Raw genomic sequence first — 21974 nt, forward strand, 5'->3', positions numbered from 1 at the left:
CATGAGTGTAGAAATTACAAGAAAAAATTTGGGAAAAAACACAGAGACATGGAGGCTAAACAACATGCTACTAAACAACCAATGGGTCAACAAAGAAATAAAGAGGAAACAAACAAAATACTATGGACACAAATGAAAATGAAAACACAATGTTCCAGAGCCTTTGAGACAGAGCAAAAAATAGTTCTAACAGGGAAGTTTATAATGATACAGGCCTAACTCAAGAGACAAGAAAAATCTCTCACAACCTATCTTACACTTAAAGGAACTAAAAAAAGAACAAACTAAGCCCAAAGCTAGTAGAAGGAAAACAGAAAGATTAGAATGGAAATAAATAGAGATTGAAAGAACAATAGAGGGGCACCGAGGTGGCTTAGTTGGTTAAATATCTGACTCTTGGTTTCGACTCAGGTCATGATCTCAGTGTCACAAGATAGAGCCTGGCATTGGACTCCACGGTCAGTGCGGAGTCTGCTTGAGATTTCCTCCCTTCCCCTCTGGCCCTTCCTTATACACACACACATGCACAAATAAATCTTTAAAAGAAATAAATAAAAGAAAAATAGAAAGGATCAATGATACAGGAGCTGGTTCTTTGAAAGGATAAACAAAATTAACAAATCTCAGTGAGAACTCAAATAAAATCAGAAATGAAGAAAGAGACACCACATCAAGTACAAGGCATTATAAGAGAATATCATGGAAAATCATATGCCAACTGGACAACCTAGAAGAAATTAAATTCTTAGAAACATACAACCTTCTGATCTGAATCAGGAAGAACTAGAAAATCTGAACAAATGAGTTACCAGTAATGAAATTGAATCAGTAATCAAAAAATTCCCAATAAACAAAAGTCCTGAATCAGATGACTTCATAAATTCTACCAAACATTCAAAGAAGAATTAATACCTATTCTCAAACTACTTCAAAAAAAGGAAGAGAGAGGAAAACTTCCAAATTCATTCTATGAAGCCAGCATTACCCTGATACCAAAACCAAAGACACTACAAAAAAAAGGAAAACTATAGGCCGGTATCTCTGATGAACATGGCTGCAAAAATCCTCAACAGAATATTAGCAAACTGAGTCTAACAATACATTAAAAGATCATTCACCACAATCAAGTAGGAATTATTCCAGGGATACAAAGGTGATACATAACTTTAACAAGAGGAAGAACAGAAACCACATTATCCTCTCAAAAGATACAGGTAAAGCATTTAGCAAAATACAACCTCTTTCATGATAAAAACTCTCAATGACATAAGTGGGAACATAGTTTATAAAGTTCATATATGAAAACCTCACAGCTAACATCATACTCCATGGTGAAAAACAGCTTTCCTTTTAGGATCAGGAACAAGACAAGAATGTCCACTCTCACCACTTTCATTTAACATAGTACTAGGAAGTCCTAGCTGCAGCAACCAGACAAGAAAAAGAAATAAAAGGCATCAAAACTGTAAGGAAGAAGTAAAACTGTCACTATTCACAGATGACATGATACTATATATAGAGAGAAAACCTGAAAGACTCCGCCAAAAAGTGATTAGAACTCACAAATAAACTCAGTAAACTTGTAGGATACAAAACATGCAGAAATTTGTTGTGTTTCTATGCACCAATAACAAAGAAGCAGAAAGAGAAATTAAAGAGTTCAGTCTTATTCACAATTACACAAAATATAATAAAATACCTAGGAATAAACTTACCCAAGGAGGTGAAAGACCTGTACTCTGAAAACTGTAAGGCACTGAGAAATTGAGAACACCACAAAGAGAAAGATATACTGTGCTCGTAGATTGGAAGAATTAATATTGCTAAAATGTCCATACTACCCAGAGCAATCTACAGATTTAATGCAATCCCTATCAAAATACCAACAGCATTTTCTACAAAACTGGAACATATGATCCTAAAATTTGTATGGAATCACAAAAGATCCTGAATAGCCAAAGTAATCCTGAGAAAGAACTAAGCTGGAGGTATCACAGTCCCAGACTCCAAAATATACTATAAAGCTGTAGAAACCAAAATAGTATGGTATTAGCATAAATACATAGATCAATGGAACAGGATAAACAGCCCAGAAATAAACCCATGCCTATATGGTCAATTAATTTATGACAAAGGAGCTAAGAATATACAACAGGGAAAAGCCAGTCTCTTCAATAAATGGTGTTGGAGAAACTGGACATCTATATGCAAAAGAATGAAATGACCATGTTCCTACACCATACACAAAAAATAAGCTCAAAATGGATTATAGACCTATATGTAATATCTGAAACAGTAATATTCCTAGAAGAAAATATATGTCTAAGTAATCTCTTAGACATAAGCATTAACAATGTATTTCTGGATATGTCTTCTCAGGCAAAGGAAACAAAAACAAGAATAAATTACTGGGACTACAGCAAAACAAAAAGCACAGGAAAGGAAACTATCAACAAAACAAAAAGGCAAATCTGAATGGAAGAAGATATTTGCAAATGATATGCTAAAGGATTAATATCCAAAATACATAAAGCACTTATACAACTCAACACCAAAAACATAATCTGATTTTAAAATGGACACAAGACCTAAAAGACATTTTTCCAAAGAAAACATACAGATGGCTAACAGACATATAAAATGATATTCAATAACTAATCATCAGGGAACTATAAATCAAAACCACAATGAGCTGCCACCTTCCTTACCCCTGTCAGAACAGCTAGGATTAAAAAGGTAAGAAATAATGTGTTGACAAGGATGTGGAGAAAAGGGAACCCTCAGGCATTCTTAGTGGGAATGTCAACTGGTACAGCCACTGCAGAAAACAATATGGAGGTTCTTCAAAAAATTAAAAATAGAATTATCATATGATCCAGTAATTCTACTGCTATTTACTCAAAGAAAACAAAAACATTAATTTGAAAAGAAATGTGTTTATTGCATGGGGATATATGCTGTTTATTGCAGCATTATTTACAATAACAAAATGTGATAAACAGATACAAAAACAAATATTACTTGGGCATAAAAAGGAATCTTGCCATTTGTGACAACATGGCTGGACACTGAGAGTATTATGCTAAGTGAAATAAGTCAAACACCATATAATTTCACTTATATGTGGAATCACAAAACTGTAAAACAAACAAAATAGTTTGTATTTATTATTTATTTATTTATTTATTTATTTATTTATTTATTTATTTATTTAAAGATTTTGTTTATTTATTCATGATAGACACAGAGAGACAGAGAGAGAGGCAGAGACACAGGCAGAGGGAGAAGCAGGCTCCATGCAGGGAGCCCAACGTGGGACTCGATCCCGGGACTCCAGGATCCCGGGACTCCAGGATCCGCCCTGGGTCAAAGGCAGGCCCTCAACCGCTAAGCTACCCAGGGATCCCCTAAAACAAACAGTTTATTTTATTTTATTTTTTTTAAATAAACAGTTTAAATACAGAGAACAAACTGGTGGTTGTCAGATGGGAGGTGAATGTGGTGGGGGGGGGTTGGTCAAAATAGATGAAGTGGATTAAGATGCACAAACTTCTAGTTATAAAATAAATAAGTCAAGGATATGAAAACTACAGCATAGGAAATATAGTCAATAATATCATAATAACGTTGAATGGTTACTACACTTTTCATGGTGAGCAATGGGTATTGGTGAGCATTCTATACACTGATAGAATCGTCAAATCAGTATCTTGTGTTCCTGAAACTAGTATAACATTGTATGTCAATTGTACTTCAATAATAAATATTTTTAAAAAGGAAAAACTAATTCTTAAAAAATTGTTTGCCTTATATTCCCCTCCCAGGTATTTCCCAAGAGAAATGAAAACATATGTCCCCACAAAGACTCCAACATAAATGTTCACAGCAGTTTCGTTCCTAATGATCCCAAACTGGAAACAATCCAATGTCCATCAATTGGTAATGGAGAAACAAACTATGGGATGGCCATACAACTGAATGATAATAATTAAAAAAGGAATGAACTACTGATAGAAGTGACAACAAGGGGAATCCCTGGGTAGCTCAGCAGTTTAGCGCCTGCCTTCAGCCCAGGGCGTGATCCTGGAGACCCGGGATCAAGTCCCACATCAGGCTCCTCGCATGGAGCCTGCTTCTCCCTCTGCCTGTGTCTCTGCCTCTCTCTCTCTCTCTCTGTCTTTCATGAATAAATAAATAAAATCTTAAAAAAAAGGTGACAAGAAGGTTGAATCTCAAAAGCATTATGCTAAAATGAAAGAAGCTAAACCAAAAAAGACTACATATAGAATGATTCCATTTATATGACATTCTAGCAAAGGCAGAACTGTAGTGATTGAAAGATCAGTGGTTCCAGGTCGTTTGGGTGAAGTGAGTGGATTGACTAAAAAAATGCCCAATTTAGGGTGATGGAAATAAATTATGTCTTGAATGTTATATTTACATGAATGTATACATTTGTCTAAACTCAAACAGAACACTCAAAATGGGAAAATGTTCATGTAAATTATATTTCAATAAATCTGTTTTTTCCTTAAATATATAGGTTCTCTGAGTGCTGGGTTTTTTTTTTTTTAAATATTTGAGGGTATAAGCCTCTAGTCTATTAAGATTATAGACAGATTATTTAAAGATACAGTGTAGAAAGTGTGATGATGAGTAGTAGCAAAGGATGCTTATGGGAACATAGAGTAATTCAAACTTAGAGTGTGGGAGACCTGGCAGGTACCTCCGCAGCTCTACTCCTCCCTCTGTGGAAGCTGAAATACAGATTTTTGCTTTTCTAGCTTCTTTAGCTAAGGGTCCCCCTGCAACCCAGTTTCATTGCAAGGATGCCAAAAGTGACGAGGGCTGGGCCTTCTGGTAGGGCTTTGGCTTTCCTGATAAAAGGAGAACTTGTTACATTACCCCTTTCCCTTTTTTTTAAATTGAAAAAAGAGCTCTGCCTGACATGATTGCACAAATAAAGAATGCTTCAAATAGAAGAAAAATCCACCTAAAGAGGGTTTTTTTGTACCTAAATGTATTTATTTAAGCAGGATTGTTAGAATACAAGGAGTAATTTCTACATTTTCCATGACCATTGTATTCAGTCCAATGTCCTATTTCTCTTTAGGCTTCTTTACTTAATTGAGCTACATAGATTCTGTGCCAAGAGTTTATAAGTCATTCTGGTCAGAATAAACTATCTCTTGGCTATAACCAATAGAATCAGGGCTTGAAGGACTATAGCTCAGAAAAGTAGAGTACTTTATATTTATATTCCATAAGTGGAATCAGGCGTTAGTCTAGCATAATTTGGTTTTTTAAAAATATTTCCATATAAAGTATCTTCTGGTGTTCCCATTTTCTCCTCTGACATATCTGCATAGTCATATCTTTTTTTCTGTGCTTGCTCAAGTGTGAAACCTAGAGAGAAATGACAAATGTTTAGAAAGATGTTGGATATGATAAGGTATAGACTCATTCAATATGCCTCTACGTACCAGGCAAGGTCTCTTCTACATTCCTTCTTACCACTCTTAGAACAGATACCTTTATATCCTACTTAGCCATAAATGTTGCAAATTTCTTATTCATCTACTTTTCACTACCATCATTGTCCATCTCTACAAAAGGCTTTGCAGAACCTGGGTCTAAGGTTTGATCTACTACTAAGTAGCTGTATAATCTGGGGCAGGTTACCTAACCTCTCAATGTCCTCATCTGTAAAATGGGGATAATACTGGCACATACACAGCTCACAATTTCTATGAGAATTAAGTGTGAGGGTGCCTGTATAGAACCTAACATTTTATTAGTTTGGCACTTAGCTGGTGCTCCATAATTATTAGCTAACAGTTCTTTATTTACAAATGAAGAGAAGCCTTTTCTCTCCCTAGAGGTAAAAGCTTCAAATCTTCTCTAGATTTGATTTCCTCGTGCTTCTTGGAGAAATGGCACACAGTCTTTCCTCTTCTCCCATGGCCAAAGATCTCAGTGTGTCACCTTCCACTGACTGCACTGACAGTGCAACTCTCCACTACTTAAAATAGTTTTCACTTGATATTATGTCCCTTCCAATTGCCATGCTATAACTTTCCTTTTTTTTACAGTAATCTCTTAACTCAGTATTTACATTCTCTGCTTCAATTTTTGTACTTGTCATTCCTCTATATTCTTTTATCTGCAATTGGGAACCTACTACGTGCTACAAGTTGGGGATTCATATCAAACACCAAACCCCTCTGTCAGGTGAAGGTAGACCTAAAACTGTTCTCTAGAAGGCCATAAACTCCATTAAACCCCTCAAGTGGAAACCACAGAACATTTCTGAGGAATAGGCAAGAGGCTGGTGAGACAGGGTTCTGAATGAGGGGGAAAGCCTGATATGATAAGGGTGGAAGGGGAGCCAGAGCCAGAGCCAGGAGGCCATGATTAAGTTAGGACTATATTCCAAGTGCAGTAGAAAACTATCAGAAACAGCAGAGGTACTCATCTTTAGGAGTGTGGTTTCTAAAGCTAGCCTGCCTCCATTCAAATCCTATCCCTCGTAAGAAGTGACTGTGTGACCTTGAGCAAGTAATTTGGTATCTCTTTGTTTGCTTATCTATAAAATGAACCTTGTCTCATTGAGTTGTTCTGAAAATTAAAGGAATTAATTTTATAAAGCACTTTAAGACAGCACTTTCACATAGTAATTCCTTAAAAAGAGTTTGTTAAGTAAATGTTTTAACTGTACTGATTTAAATCTGTAAAAGATCACTATCTATTGTGTGGGGAGTGCTTTGGATGATTGTCAGTTTGGAGGTGCTGGAGAAGCATAATGGACACATGGACTGTTGGGGTGGCCGTGAATTGGGATAAGCAGACAGGTTAAGGCAAATGACAGCTAACATTTATGAGGACATGTTATTGCTAGGCACTATTCTCAGCTATTCACATGTATTATCTCTTATTACCTCACAATAACCTATGAGCTGGGTACTACTGTTATTCTAATTTTACAGATGAGGAAACTGAGCCAGTAATTTCTCCGATATCACACAGCCAAAATTCAAAACCATGCAGTCTGAATCAACACTCCACAAATGTAAACTCTCCACTTTACTGCCTCTCAGTGATGATCACAGGACAGAACCCATACACTCAGATTATACAATAACAATAATTAGGCTTGAGCTATATTAGAATTATTGAAATTTCTAGGACATGAGAATATGCTTCCTCAACATGCTATCACTTTCAGCTTCTCAGTACTGTGGGCCACTGGCAGGACAAGTGACATAGAACCTAAAAAAAATATTTCTAACATGAAAAAAAACCCCACTTTTTAAAAAGTAGGCTGTACATGCCCAATGTGGGGCTTGAACTCATGACCTTGTGATCAGAAATCACATACTCTAACAACTGAGCCAGCTAGGTGCCCTTATTTCTAATATTTTGAGGCATTTATTTTGCCAAGTGAAGTTTGCTCATTAAAAATAATTACTGAAACCATGAGAGAAGTAACTTTTCAAAAGGAGGATTAATTTTTAAAACCATCTTATCCAACATAAATAAGACAGAAAATTTTCTTCTATTTCCAAATAACAGGCTTACATATCAAGGTAAAAATGACTTAGCAAATTCATTTATGTCTACATACTATGCAGGCTGCTGAAATGTTAGGTGCTTAGAAATGTGCACATGTGTGAAATGTGTCATTTTTGTTCACAAGGATTTCCCATAAAAGTATTGCTAAAAATCACCTACTTGTGAAGTTAGCTGAAGAGTTGCTTGTAGCAATTTCCTTCCAGTTGGCAATATACCTAAGCACATTATATGGGCATTCATTAAATTAAGTCAACGTATTAGTAATAAATTGATTCATTAGTACATGTTAGACTACTTCTAAAATTCCACTTTCACTATGAAATCTTGGATTGATGGTGACAAATTCATAGGTCCAAATGTTTAATTCTCATGACTTCTCCATCTCCAACTAGCTCTCATGTATCTAAAGCAACCTCTAGGACAAGGAATTGGAGGAGGAATAAAAATGGTGCCTTCTATCATATTTGTGCCATCTGATCTCCCTCCAGCATACCTCTTCTCATTTTATGCTGTTTCATTCCTGCAACATCATGTCCTCAGTTGAATGCATACTAAGATCTCAGCTAACTTCTTCTTCTTTTTTTTTTAATGATAGTCACACAGAGAGAGAGAGAGAGAGGCAGAGACACAGGCAGAGGGAGAAGCAGGCTCCACGCACCGGGAGCCCGACGTGGGATTCGATCCCGGGTCTCCAGGATCGCGCCCTGGGCCAAAGGCAGGTGCTAAACCGCTGCGCCACCCAGGGATCCCAGCTAACTTCTAAATTAAAATTACAAACAGAAAATTCTCTGGGAGGGAAAAAGTGAGGGGAAAACTACCACAATGAAACACTTTCTCCTTGGTTCTTGATTGTTGGACTTATGGTCTCTGACATATCAATGGAAATTTAAAGTGTATGCTTTATGATTATATTAGAGCAATGGTGCTATCTTTGACATGTCTGAAAAATATAAAAAATTACATTTAAATAGAGCATGATTTTAGGGCTGCCACCTCTGTTTCCTAAACAGAGACTGAATCAGGGAGACAAAGGAAGCCCAAAAAGACGTAAAATAGGGAAGGTAAGGCCTGATGAGCTACAAAGCTGAGGTGGAGACTTAAAGAGGCAGGTTTCCTGTGACATCCTATTTCATCCCTTTTCCCAAGCCTCTTTGAAATCAGGTAAGGTGTTGGCTGCACCCAAGAAATTAAATAAGGAGTTGGTTCCAAAAGGTGCTGACAATGGACGTGACAGAGAAAAAAGTGAGAATTCTGAATCATGTAATTCAGAAAATGCTATCATTTTTCAAGTATTTATTTATTCCTTGTGAATTGTTTTTACTTTTGTTGACTGTTTCTGGATTTTTTGTTGTTATAGGAAGGTGTATATTATCCAACAGCATTTAATTAAAACAAAGTATTGTATCTAAGTTGGCTCCTTCTTGTTACTACTACCTATTGTTGCTCCAAGAACTTTATTCTACAGCTTTAAATGGGATGCTGCTGGATCATTGCCACATGAAAAAGATATAGGAAAACATCAGGTGGTGTAAACCCCCTCCAGAATCTCATAGTAGACAATTCAGTCTGGTTTGACTTTAAATTTAGGCAAATTCTGTCCTCAGTGGTTGCTCTCCTCAGAGGAGCCCTATGAAGTATTGGATGTCAATCATTCTGCTTCCTTGGATTTATATACTGAAAGTTTTTCATTCCATTTTCAAGAAACCAATATAAAGGACCTTCAGTCAATTGTATCTTATGACCTGACAGTCTGGGCACAAACATACACCATATTTAAGGCTGATCACTAACCCTGTTCTACCTGAGATTAGGACATGAACTTACTTGATTGCATAAAAAAATTGTCAGTGAACATACCAGCTGTAATCAATAAGAAATCTAAGTTTTACAAATGCAAGCAACAATCTAATGAAAGCATTACCATGCTGCTTATATCATAGACCTGATCTGTCTTTCTCACTAAGATATTTTTGGACCTTTTCAGAATAATGTATATATGGAACCTACGGTGAATCTCTCAAAAGTATAAATTTAACACCTTAATGGCCTAGGAAAAGTCCCTGGCCAGAAAGGCCACATAACTACATGTCTTAGATATCAAAGGAACAGCTTCAGACAAATTGCCTGTAACACACATAGGCAAAGAGCTCTCACTAACAGGATTCACAGAATATCAGGCAACTAAGATAATCCAGCAGCTGACCACTGAACAGGTTATGTCAAAATTCACTTGCAGTTTGAAAAATATGAAGACTCTGGGAGGAACATCCATCTTGATAGAGAATATGACCCTGAAATCCATCAGGATAAATGTCAGCAGCTGTCATAGTAGCCATCATGTGGGTGATTCAATCATGGCAATGCAAGGATTGTTTTACATTCTAAATGCTTGTAGCAGTATATCTCTGGATACCACGGAAGGGCAATGGTACTCCTCAGTATCCTTGAGTCCAAAAGTTAAGTTGGCTCTATTTATTCTTCAAATTAATAACAATATTATTCTCAGTTGATATTCCATCAGAAGATATGCATGATTGTTCCCAGTGGAGTGTCCATCTGCCATACAAGGAGCTAGCACACAAGTTTTTTGGGAAGAAACTGGTTTGTATCACTGAACATCAATGTTCAACACATTTATGTCATTTTAAAGGTCGGACTATTGAAACCTGTCCACAGATTTTAGTGGCTACCAATCTTCCTGAAGGGAAAAATATCAGACTCTGAAATTCTCAACATAGTGTCATTAAGACAGTTGCAAATATCCGGATAGCCATGAAGATCTAACAGAGATCTCCTGTGGAGACCATAATTACATTGTGGAAAAGGTGCTTACACCTAATGTCTGCCATTTGTAGGCGAAAGTCTTTGCAAGCTTGATTTGCCTAAGATAATCAATAGCTTGAGCTCAATAAGTTACTTAAATATTCTCAAATAATCATGCTGGATTCCTTTGAAACTTTTGTTGTCCAGTCTCAACTTAGAATACAAGCATAGCTCAAACCACAAGGGAAGAAAGCAAGAGAACAAGAAAAAAGAACAGAAAAGAACTACAAAAACAACCAGAGGGATCCCTGGGTGGCGCAGCGGTTTGGCGCGTGCCTTTGGCCCAGGGCGCGATCCTGGAGACCCGGGATCAAATCCCACGTCGGGCTCCTGGTGAATGGAGCCTGCTTCTCCCTCTGCCTGTGTCTCTGCCTCTCTCTCTCTTTGTGTGACTATCATAAATTAAAAAAAAAAAAAGACCAGAAAAAAAATTAACAAAATGGCAATAAGTGCATACCTATCAATAGTTACCTCAAATGTAAATTGACTAAATGCTCCAATCAAAAGACACAGGATAACAGAATGGATAAAAACCAACCAACCAACCAAACAAACAAACAAACAAAAACAAGACCCATCTATATGCTGCCTATAAGAGATCACTTCAAAATAAAGACACATACAGACTGTAGGTGAAGGCATGGAACCATGCAAATGGAAGTGGAGAAAAAAGCCAGGGTAGCAATATTTATAACAGACTTTAAAACAAAGACAGTAGTAAGAGACAACGAATGGCATTATATAATGATGAAGGGATCAATACAACAAGAGGATATAACAATTGTAAATACCTCTGCACCCAACATAGAAGCACCTAGCAAATGCTAACAGATATAAAGGGAGAAATAGATGGTTATAACATAATACTAGGGGATTTTGACACTGTCAATGGTTAGATTACCCAAACAGAAAATCTATAAGAAAACAGTGGCTTTGAGCAACATATTATACCAGATGAACCTAACTGATATATAAAGAGAATTTCATCCAAATACAGCAGAATACATAGTCAAGTGCACATGGAACATTCTCTAAGATACATCAGCTGTTAGGCCAGAAAACAAGTGTCAATAATTTTAAGAAGATTGAAATCATATCAAGCATCTTTTCTGATGACAACAGTGTGAAACTCAAATTAAAAAAAAAAAAAAACACCACCCTGGAAAAAATCACGAACACTTGGAAGCTAAACAATATGTTACCAAACAACCAATGAGTCAACAAAGAAATCAAAGAAAAAAATGCATGGAGACAAATGAAAATGAAAGCACAACAGTCCAAAATCACTGGGATACAGCAGCAGCAGTTCTAAGATGGAAACTTATAATAAAAACACACCTTAACTCAAGAAACAAGAAAAATCTCAAACAAATAACCCCACCTTATACCTAAGGAGCTAAAAAAAGAAAATCTAAGCCTCAAGTCAGTAGAAGGAGAAAAATAATAAAGATTGGAGAGGAAATAAATTAATATAGGGACTAAAAGAACAATAGAAAGGATTAATGAAACCAAGAGAAGGCTCTTTGAAAAGATCAACAAAAGTAATAAACCTTTAGCTAGACTTATCAAGAAAGAAAAGAGAATAAAATCAGAAATTATTTTGGAGAAACTATAATCAACACCACAAAAATACAAAAGTTTGGGTAGCCCCGGTGGCTCAGCAGTTTGGTGCCGCCTTCAACCCAGGGCATGATCCTGGAGACCTAGGATCGAGTCCCATGTCACTCTCCCTGCATCGAGCCTGCTTCTCTCCCTCTCCCTCTGCCTGTGTCTCTGCCTCCCTCTCTCTGTCATGAATAAATGGATAAAAATCTTTTTAAAAAAATACAAAAGTTTATAAGAGAATATTATGTAACATTATATGCCAACAAATTGGACAACCCAGAAGAAATGAACAAATTCCTAGAAATGTATGATCTTCCAAAACTGAATGAGGAAGAAATAGAAAAATATGAACAGGTCAATCATTAGGAATGAAATTGAATCAGTAATCAAAAAACTCCCAACAAACACAAGTCCAGGGTCAGCTGGCTTCACACATGAATTCTACCAAACATTTAAAAGAGAATTAATACCTATTCTTCTCAAACTGTTCCAAAAAATAGAAGAGAAAGGAAGACTTCCAAATTCATTCTATGAGGCCAGCATTACCCTGATACCAAATCAGTCAAACACTACAGAAAAAAAAAATACCCAACTATAGGCCAATTTGCTTGATGACATAGATGCAAAAATCCTCAACAAAATATTTACAAACTGAATTCAATTATACATTAAAAGTATCATCCACCACAATCAAGCGGGATTTAGTCAAGGGATGCAAGGGTGGCTCAATTTTTGCAAATCAATCAATGTGATACATCATGTTAACAAGAAGAAGGAGAAAAGCCATACAATCCTCTCAATAGATTTTTTAAAAAAGCATTTGACAAAATACATCATTCATGATAAAAACTCTCAACAAAGTAGGTTGAGAGAGAACATACCTCAAGATAATAAAGGCTATATATGATAAACCCATAGCTAACAATGGTGAAAACTGAGAGCTTTTCTTCTAAAATCAGGAACAAGATAAGAATGTTCTTTCACCACTTTTATTCAACATAGTACTAGAAATCCTACAGCAATCAGACAAGAAATAAAAGGCATCTAAATGGCCACAGACACATGAAAAGATGCTCAACACCACTCATCAGGGAAATGCAAACCAAAACCACAATAAGATATCACCTCATATCTGTCAGAATAACTAAAATAAAAAAGACAAGAAATAGCAAGTTTTGGTGAGGATGTGGAGAAAAGGAATCCCTCGTGCATTTTCAGTGGGAATGCAAACTGATGCAGCCACTATGGAAAACAGTATAAAGATTTCTCAAAAAAAATTAAAAATAGAAATACCAGATGATCGAGTAATTCCACTACTGGGTATTTACTGAAAGAAACGAATATACTAATTCAAAAAGATATGTATGTTTATTGCAGCATTATTTACAGTAGCCATGATATGGAAGCAGCCCATGTGTCTATTTGCTAAAGAATGGATAAAAAAGATGTGAGATATATATATATATATATATATATATATATATATATATATATATAATAGTGGAATATTTTTCAGTCATTAAAAAGAATGAACCCTTAACATGTGAAAATACTGATGGAACTAGAGGGTATAATGAGGTGAAATATAGTCACCTCATTAGGTGAAATAAGTCAGACAGAGAAAGAAAAATGTCAAAGGATTTCACTGTGTGTGGAATCTAAGAAACAAATGAGCAAACCAAAAAACAGATTCTAAATATACAGAACTGATGGCTGTCAAAGTGGGGGGGGGGGTGGCAGGATGGCTGAAATAGACAAAGGGGATTAAGAGGTACAAACTTTCCATTATAAAATAAATGTCACAGAGGTGAAAAGTACAGTATCAGAAACCCAATCAATAATATTGTAGTAAAGTCGTATGGTGACAGATAGTGCCTATACCTATCATGGTGAGCACTGAGCTATGTACAGAATTGTTGAATCACTGTATTATAGACCTACAACTCATACATCACTATATGTTAATTACACTTCAATTAAAAAATCCTTAAATCTTATTTTTTTTCTACTTTTATATCATCTTTTAATATTCTTCCCTCATTTCTTCTTTTTTTTCTAGACAAACAATACTCATTTGTTTGGTTTTTTTTTTTTTTTAGGATTATGTTTGTGGGCCCAAGACATGGGGGTGGGAACATTAGAAATGTACAGGAGGGCTGCCCTTGCTCCCCAGTAAAAGCAGAATGCATTTACTCATCAAAGTTCAGTGCATTTGTCCAGTTTAGCACTTCATCCACTTCCCATTCCATCACAGCATCTATTCCACTGCCTTCGACTGATCTCATGAGCCCCTGGGTTGCTGTGTGAATTAAATCTAGAGTTTTAGGATTTGTTGACTTAGCCTGTAGGCTTCCTGCATAGTACCTAAACAGAGGAAAGGAAAGGAGACATAAATCTTGTGAAACAGGTGATTACTAGGAAATGCAGTTCATATATATATATATATATATATATATATATATATATATATATATATTAGCTGTGAAACTATTTACATATTGCACAAAGTTTTTACCCTATTTAACTCAAATACATCCAAACCAAGTTCTATGTCATGGGATCTTTTGGGAAAAAAAGAAATGAAAAGAAAAAGAAAAGAAAGAAGGAAAGGAAAAGGAAGGAAGAAACTTAACCATGCTAACTGGTGAAGCCTCGTTTCAAAACCACCTGTAAGTACATTGCACTGTTATGATACAATGAAAAACCAACTTATTAAATCACCAAATCACAGAATTACAGAGTCTTAAAGGATCTTGGAGACCAGACGACTAGCCCTCCTGTCTTACAGGAGAGAGATTAAGTCCCAGAAAACAAGGTCACGTGGCTAATAGTAGGTAAGAAGAGGAAAGGGGAGGGAAGGCAAAAGGAAGATATGGTAACATCTTTTTTTGTGTCAAGTACTTTTCATACCTTATCTTGTTTAATTCTCTCTAAAAAGACATAGCCATTTGTGACAGCTATTTTTATTCCCATTTTATGGGTGAGGAAATTGAGAGCTGGAGAAGTTAAGAAATTGTTCAAGATCATGTAGGTAGTAAACAGATGTCAGAGCCCATATTCAAATCTGACTCCCAGTCCAGACTTCTTTGGCAGCACTGTTCTGTCTCATGTTAGTGTGAGCACATATATATGAATGCATCCACCAAACGTGAGCTAAGTGAGTAAAGACAAGTTAGCAGTCCTTACAAGAACATTAGAAAACAGGATTTTTCTTTGGTTTTTCATTTTAAGACCTACACTACAGTGGTATTCCATTTTTTTTAATTTTTGTTTTTTAAAAGATTTGTTTATTTGACAGAGAGAGAGCACGAGCACATGGGGAGCAGCAGATGGAGAGCAGAGTCTCTCCGCTGGCCAGGAGCCCAATGCAGGGCTCGATCCCAGGACCTGAGATCATGACCTAGGCTGAAGGCAGACGCTTCACTGCCTGAGCCACACAGCTGCCCCCGGTATTCCATTTTAAAAGTTAACCTACTCTGAAGCCGTTTTCACTTATTAATTCAACAGTGAGTAGGAAGCGGCTCAGTGGTAGCATGGAGCTAGGTAGGACTCTGATTTCCAGCTACCTGGCCTTGAGTCTTGTTTCTTTGATTTACTAGCTCTATGACCTTTGCCAAATAACCTAGTATTTTGGGGCTTCAGATTATCTTAAAATGGTACTCCTCAGCATTCTTGAGAGGTTAGAAGAATAAGTCCTTATAAAGCATTCAGAACGATGGCACATAGGAAGCATTCAGTAAAAGAAGGCTTGCAAATTCCTGGACAGTAAGGGGTAGGGCAGTGACAAGATATGTCTTTGCCTTCATGAAGTTTCTGCTTTTTCAAACTTTAAATAGATAACGACCCATGAGAGCTATTTTCACAGAGGCAGGAAAATGCCTTTTGATTTATATTGGTTAGTAAGAGCACAAATTGTTTTTTTTTTGTATATATTTTTTATTGGAGTTCAATTTGCCAACATATACCTAACACCCAGTGCTCATCCCATCAAGTGCCCCCCTCAGTGCCCATCACCTAGTCACCCCATCCCCCCACCCACCTCCTTTCCACCACCCCTTGTTTGTTTCCCAGAGTTAGGAGTCTCTCATGTTCTGTCTCCCTCTCTGAGATTTCCCACTCATTTTCTCTTTTCCCTTTAATCCCTTTCACTAATTTTTATATTCCCCAAATGAATGAGAGCATATAATGTTTGTTCTTTTCCGATTGACTTACTTCACTCAGCATAATACCCTCCAGTTCCATCCACATTGAAGCAAATGGTATTTGTTGTTTCTAATGGCTGAGTAATATTCCATTGTATACATAGACCACATCTTCTTTCTCCATTCATCTTTTGATGGACACCGAGGCTCCTTCCACAGTTTGGCTATTGTGGACATTGCTGCTGAACCACTAGGGTGCAGGTGTCCTGCCGGTTCACTGCATCTTTATCTTTGGGGTAAATCCCCAGCAGTGCAATTGCTGGGTCGTAGGGCAGATCTATTTTTAATTCTTTGAGGCACCTCCACACAGTTTTCCAGAGTGACTGCACCAGTTCACATTCCCACCAACCACGCAAGAGGGTTCCCCTTCCTGCACATCCTCTCCAACATTTGTTGTTTCCTGTCTTAATTTTCACCAGTCTCACTGGTGTGAGGTGGTATGTCATTGTGGTTTTGATTTGTATTTCCCTGATGGTAAGTGATGCAGAGCATTTTCTCATGTGCTTGCTGGCCATGTCTATGTCTTCTTTGGTGAAATTTCTGTTCATGTCTTTTGCCCATTTCATGATGGGATTGTTTGTTTCTTTGCTGTTGAGTTTAAGAAGTTCTTTATAGATCTTGGATACTAGCCCTTTATCTGATAGGTCATTTGCAAATATCTTCTCCCATTCTGTAGGTTGGTAAGAGCACAAATTGTAAGAAAGGATAATTTCACAATTTTTCCATAGTTTTTCATTGACTTAGTTATATAATAAATATTTATCAAGTGTCCACCACTTGCAATGCATTGTGTACAGAGGTGGGGATTCCTTTGCAGAAATTGCAAACTTCCGCTCTATATTCCCTGAACATAATAGGCACTCAAAAAAATGCACTGAATGAATGAGTGAGTGATGATACCCAATGGCCCAGGTTTATTAACTAATGCTCATGCCACAACAAAAATGCATTTAAAAATCAGAAACTAGGGTTGAGCACATTTTTTATGAGTTCTACATTTTGCCTCCCAAAATATATACTTGTGATTAGATATGGAAACCTGGATATTTCTTTTTCCTTGACAACAGTGATTTACAACAGTTTATTTTTGTTCTCATCAAGGATATAAGGAAAGAGGATTTGTTTTAAAGAGAACTGTAAAACTTATTCCAATAATTTGTTTTAAACTCTTTAAATATCGGTCACTATTTATAATTAAGTGGGCTATAACAGTAATCAAGCAACAATTGGTTAGCAAGTAGAACAGAGTTTCAAATAGAACAGAAACCCGAAATACAGATCACATTATAATAATCATAACTTGTTTTATAAAAAAAATGAGTGATATTTAAAACAAAAACTTGGGCAGCCCCGGTGGCTTAGCGGTTTAGCGCCGCCTTCGGCCCAGGGCATGATCCTGGAGTCCCGGGATCGAGTCCCACATTGGGCTTCCTGCATGGAGCCTGCTTCTCCCTCTGTCTGTCTGTCTGTCTGTCTGTCTCTCTGTGTGTCTCTAATACATAAATAAAATCTTAAAGAAACCCAAAAACCTAGTTTGGCTATAGAGATAATGTTGTTGATAGAAAATTTAGAGAAAAAAGCACTATAAAAATGTTCTTCTGAATATACCAACAGGGAGAGAAGTTAAAATGTAAAAGACCTAGCAAGAATCAAAGTTTAAACTGGAAAAGAAGTCAAGAAGAGCTAAGATCTGTAAGGCATAGGAAGGGAATGTAAAAATCAAATTTTGTTTAATTAAAAGAGAGGTAAAAAAAATATCAAAATTTTATTGATTTTGTTCCCTGCTGATTGTCAGCAAAATTCAGATAGAGGATGCCATCAGCAAACAAAGCACACAAAATAACATTTCTTATTCATCCCCTGCAGCCTTACAACATCCAGCCATTTAGTGACTCAGCTCATTCAACAAATAACATGTATTCATTAAGCATCTACTATGTCTCCAGCCCTGTGCTGATAACCAGATCAGGGTCCCTGTTGTTTAGGAGCTCAAAGTATAGTGGAGATGGTGGACAAACATGCAGAGATTTGCAAAAGTGTGACAGCCAAGTATATAAAACATCAATGAGGGTATCCAAGAAAAGTGCCTGTGCCTAGTTAAGTCAGGGAAGGCTTAAGAAAGGGATGTTTGAGCTAACTATCAAAAGATGAAAACCTTGTGGCCGTGGAATTGACCCAGAAAAGAGTAACCTAGGGAGGGGAACTATCGTGTGGGATGGAGCCCCTGACGTGTTTCAGGTAAGGAGGTGATTTAATTTGTTTTCGAGACAGCCTCAGTGTTTACGCAGAGATGGAAAAAGATTAGAGACAAAGAGACTAAGTAGAAGTACTCTGCCCGTGAAGTAGAGATGAGAGCATTGAGAACCTGCAGTTGGGAAGGGAGGGACGTGCCAGATGTGGGAGAGTTTTTGGACACAAAATTAGCAGAACTTTAGAACAGATAACATATGGGAGCTTATGAAAGGTAGGAAGTCAAGGATAACCCCTACATTTCTGACTTGGATGAAGGGAGAAAGATGGTGTCATAATCTGAGGCCAAGAGGAATATGGAAAAAGAAACAATTTTTATGATGAGGAATATAAGAAATCAGTGTTAGACCAGTAGAATTTGAGGTGGTACTGTCTGTGTAATTAGTTCAGTTATGGATGAGAATTGTTTTGAGAGTAAACAGAGGAAAGGAAAAAAAGAAATAAAACTTATCATTCATGTTCATTTGGGCTTATTACCAGGTATCTCTCCACCACTGCTGTGCCTGAGCTTCAGGAAATCATACAACCACTCTTGTCAATGCCAGCTGTTTCTAGGTGATGGCACATATGGTGAGTGTATTTTGTTGTTCTGAGCCTATTACGACACTTCCTTTACATGGAGGCAATGTTGTATGGAATAAAATGATGAATACGGCTTCTGTAATAAATGCTGACAAAGGTAATGCAAGTGGAGAAACAAAATACACACCCAGAATATCTGTTTATCTCTGCAAACACAAAGAGATGCCACTTGTTTATGGGAAGGGTTCAATATAATCACCCTGACACCACATAGCCAGGACATGTCACTGTCGGAGGCAAAGCAATGGCCTTTGCTGTACAGTTAGTTGTGACTGTATAACCTGAACAATCTCAGTGAAGAAAGACCATATTTATGAGTCTATATGTAGCCTCCATCCCTGTACCCATGGCTACTTTGTACATGGCTCCATTGAGCGACCACTTGATGTATCCAGGTAAAAAAACCTGACATCCACAGGATGGATCGTCTTGTCCATCTGAATACTTAGTTTTCTGCCTCTTTAGCCCTTTGGAAGACATTCACAAAGACACAAAGACACTCTATGCCCATTCTGAGCATACCTGTCCCCAGACCTAATCACCAATTTTCCCATTTAATTCCATTCAAGTACCCAATCAGCTGAAAAGCTTTTGGTTACTGCCCACAGTCAATAAGATCCTTATCTCAAGCTATACCTCCTTTCTATACAAAGTAGAAAACTGGTTGTACTCACTGGGAAGATACCCTTTGACCATTCTTTGGGCCTATTGAGGCATTGTAATATAGTGACTGACCATATTTGGATATTGCCAGAATCCTGTGCAGATCCATGGTGGATCAGACCTAATGTATTCTCCATCTGTTAGCTTACCTATAAGGTCAAAGGCTTGGAGATGCAGCAGAGCCAATGCAGCATATGCGGGTGTTGAAATAATTTGAGCCACCTTCTCATACAGCTTACTGAAGCCTTCTGGACTTTCTCAGATCCATTCTCATATGTACGTCGTCTATTTTGTACTGAGATGATGCTGTATACTCAGTTCTATGGTTCATTGGATTAGATAAAACCCAAGTCAGTTCATAATCATGGAGCACTTGAATCCTACTGCCAAGCATCCAGTCTCTACCAGGGCTTAGAAGCGGAACAAGAACTGATTTTCAAATGTAAAATAGTTTTTGGCAGAAAAGGGCATTACCTTACCCCCCTAAACCCTCTGTGCTGAGATCTTCTTTTTACAAGAGGCTCCATACAGTATTTCACTATCTGTCCAATACTGTAGGGTCTGCTTGGTCATAAAGGCCAAGTGGGAGGACCTTGATCAACTGTGGGCCTGCTACCATGTTCATTCTTACACCATGCCCCACTGGAGTCTGGTAGCCTCATTAGATTACCTCGAAAATAGGTTGGAGGAGCATACCCCAACGTGGCATGTTTTACTTCCTAAATCTAGAGAGGCCCTCTAAGTGCTGTGTGCTTTCAAGACAGACATTACAAGGTGTTGATACTTGTCTCTAACTTTAGAATGGATATCCCAAAATGTCTGTAAGCTTTAGTTATGTGGCAAACCCTTAACATTTTGCAAAATGTATCTCTTTCCTTCTGGTGTGCATTTGTCTTAGTAAGTCATCCAGGAAGTTATTTTTTGCTCACTGCATCTGATTAGTGTCATGGACAGTCGTGATGGTCTATGGGAACTGAGATGTGCAAGCCCCGAGGGAAAAGAGCAGGATTGCTGACATAGCTCTGAGGGTAAGATGGAAACATACATCCTCTTCTTTCCGTGTAAATGCAAACTGCTTCTCTTTTTGCTTACTGGTTGAGATGGAAAAGAATATTTGTTAAGTCAATAGCAGCATACTGGGGCCAGGGGCTGTGTTGACTTGCTGCATTAAAGGAAGCACTTCTGGAAGCTTAGTTGTGATTTGTGACACCACTTGACCTCTATCACTTCAAAGATCCGTTATTCCTGGTGCACTAAAGGAACCAATTCCACCACAGCTTTCCCCACTGTCATCTCCACTCAATAAAATCAGCCACCACAGAGTTCTTGATGAACTCCTCTCATTTATTAATCCCTTGATGAAAACTATATCTTCTAGGACCTCCTAGAGTGACAGACAGCTAGTGGACAGCTGAATAGATTGCATGTAAAAGGAACAAACATATGTATTCCCCTGAGATTTCACAAATCCTTTTTCCATAGTATACTAGAGCAGTTCAGGGATTTTGTAATAGAGCTTTGTTAGAGTTCAGGCTTTGATTAGCCAACCAGACAGACTTATATTTAACATCACTTCTGGGTACTCAAGCCAACACATTAAATTCACAATTCTAGATGAATGTGGTCGTTGTCAGTAAATTTAACCCATTCAGCCTATGATCTACAACCTAAAATTCCACACTCATGCATGTTTCTGAGGCTCCTATTAATAGGGATTGGTAAATTCCTGTAAGTCTTCGGATTTATAAGCAATCTCCTCCTGGAGTAGACCTGCAGCTCTCTGTCTGGGCTCAGAGACAGAACCCTCACCATGGGCTGGAGGCAATGGGCGATGTTTGTGGGAGGATGCTAAGAACAATCAGCACCAGCACATCCAGTATCTATGCCAGGTGTAGTCACTGAAAAGCTTTTATACAGAGGAGGCCTGGTTCCCTCAAAACAGGGAAGAAGGATTTCCTCCACCAACAGAGGAGTTTGAAGTTTAAGATTCTCAGCCTGCCCACATGTCCCCATCCCAGGTCTCTGAGATCCACTTCTTCCCCACTCATGCATTTCTTTTAGCGCATAAGACCTGCTAGAGCATTAAGCATTTGGCTGAATTGCAGGCACTGTAAGCCTACGACCCTTACAGCTGGTTCCTGGGTTGCCCCCAACTCACCCCACAAGTATAAGACATGAAGAACTACTTTATGGAGATCTTCTGAATGTCTGCATGTGTTCTTATATAAAAATCAGTGGATGAATGCATAAAGAAAATGTGATACACACACACAAGAA

General features: G+C 37.5%; 1 protein-coding gene across 10 annotated transcripts in view; it reads right to left on the minus strand.

Moving 5' to 3' along the window:
* Positions 1 to 4559: 4559 nt before the first annotated feature.
* Positions 4560 to 21974, minus strand: part of C3H11orf65 (chromosome 3 C11orf65 homolog) — a 60214-nt gene continuing 42799 nt past the window's right edge. For 9 of the 10 annotated variants that reach the window (XM_072821846.1, XM_072821851.1, XM_072821845.1 and 6 more), the window contains 3 exons: positions 14194 to 14364; positions 7732 to 7787; positions 4560 to 5406 (listed from right to left, as the gene is read on the minus strand). In XM_072821846.1, the coding sequence (XP_072677947.1) occupies positions 5255 to 5406; positions 7732 to 7787; positions 14194 to 14364 (379 nt within the window). In that variant the 3' untranslated portion in view covers positions 4560 to 5254. The remainder of the gene's footprint in view (positions 5407 to 7731; positions 7788 to 14193; positions 14365 to 21974) is intronic. The other variant, XM_072821853.1, reaches the window with a different exon arrangement.

The sequence above is a fragment of the Canis lupus genome, chromosome 3, assembly GCF_048164855.1.
Source record: "Canis lupus baileyi chromosome 3, mCanLup2.hap1, whole genome shotgun sequence".
Classification (NCBI taxonomy): Eukaryota; Metazoa; Chordata; class Mammalia; order Carnivora; family Canidae; genus Canis; species Canis lupus.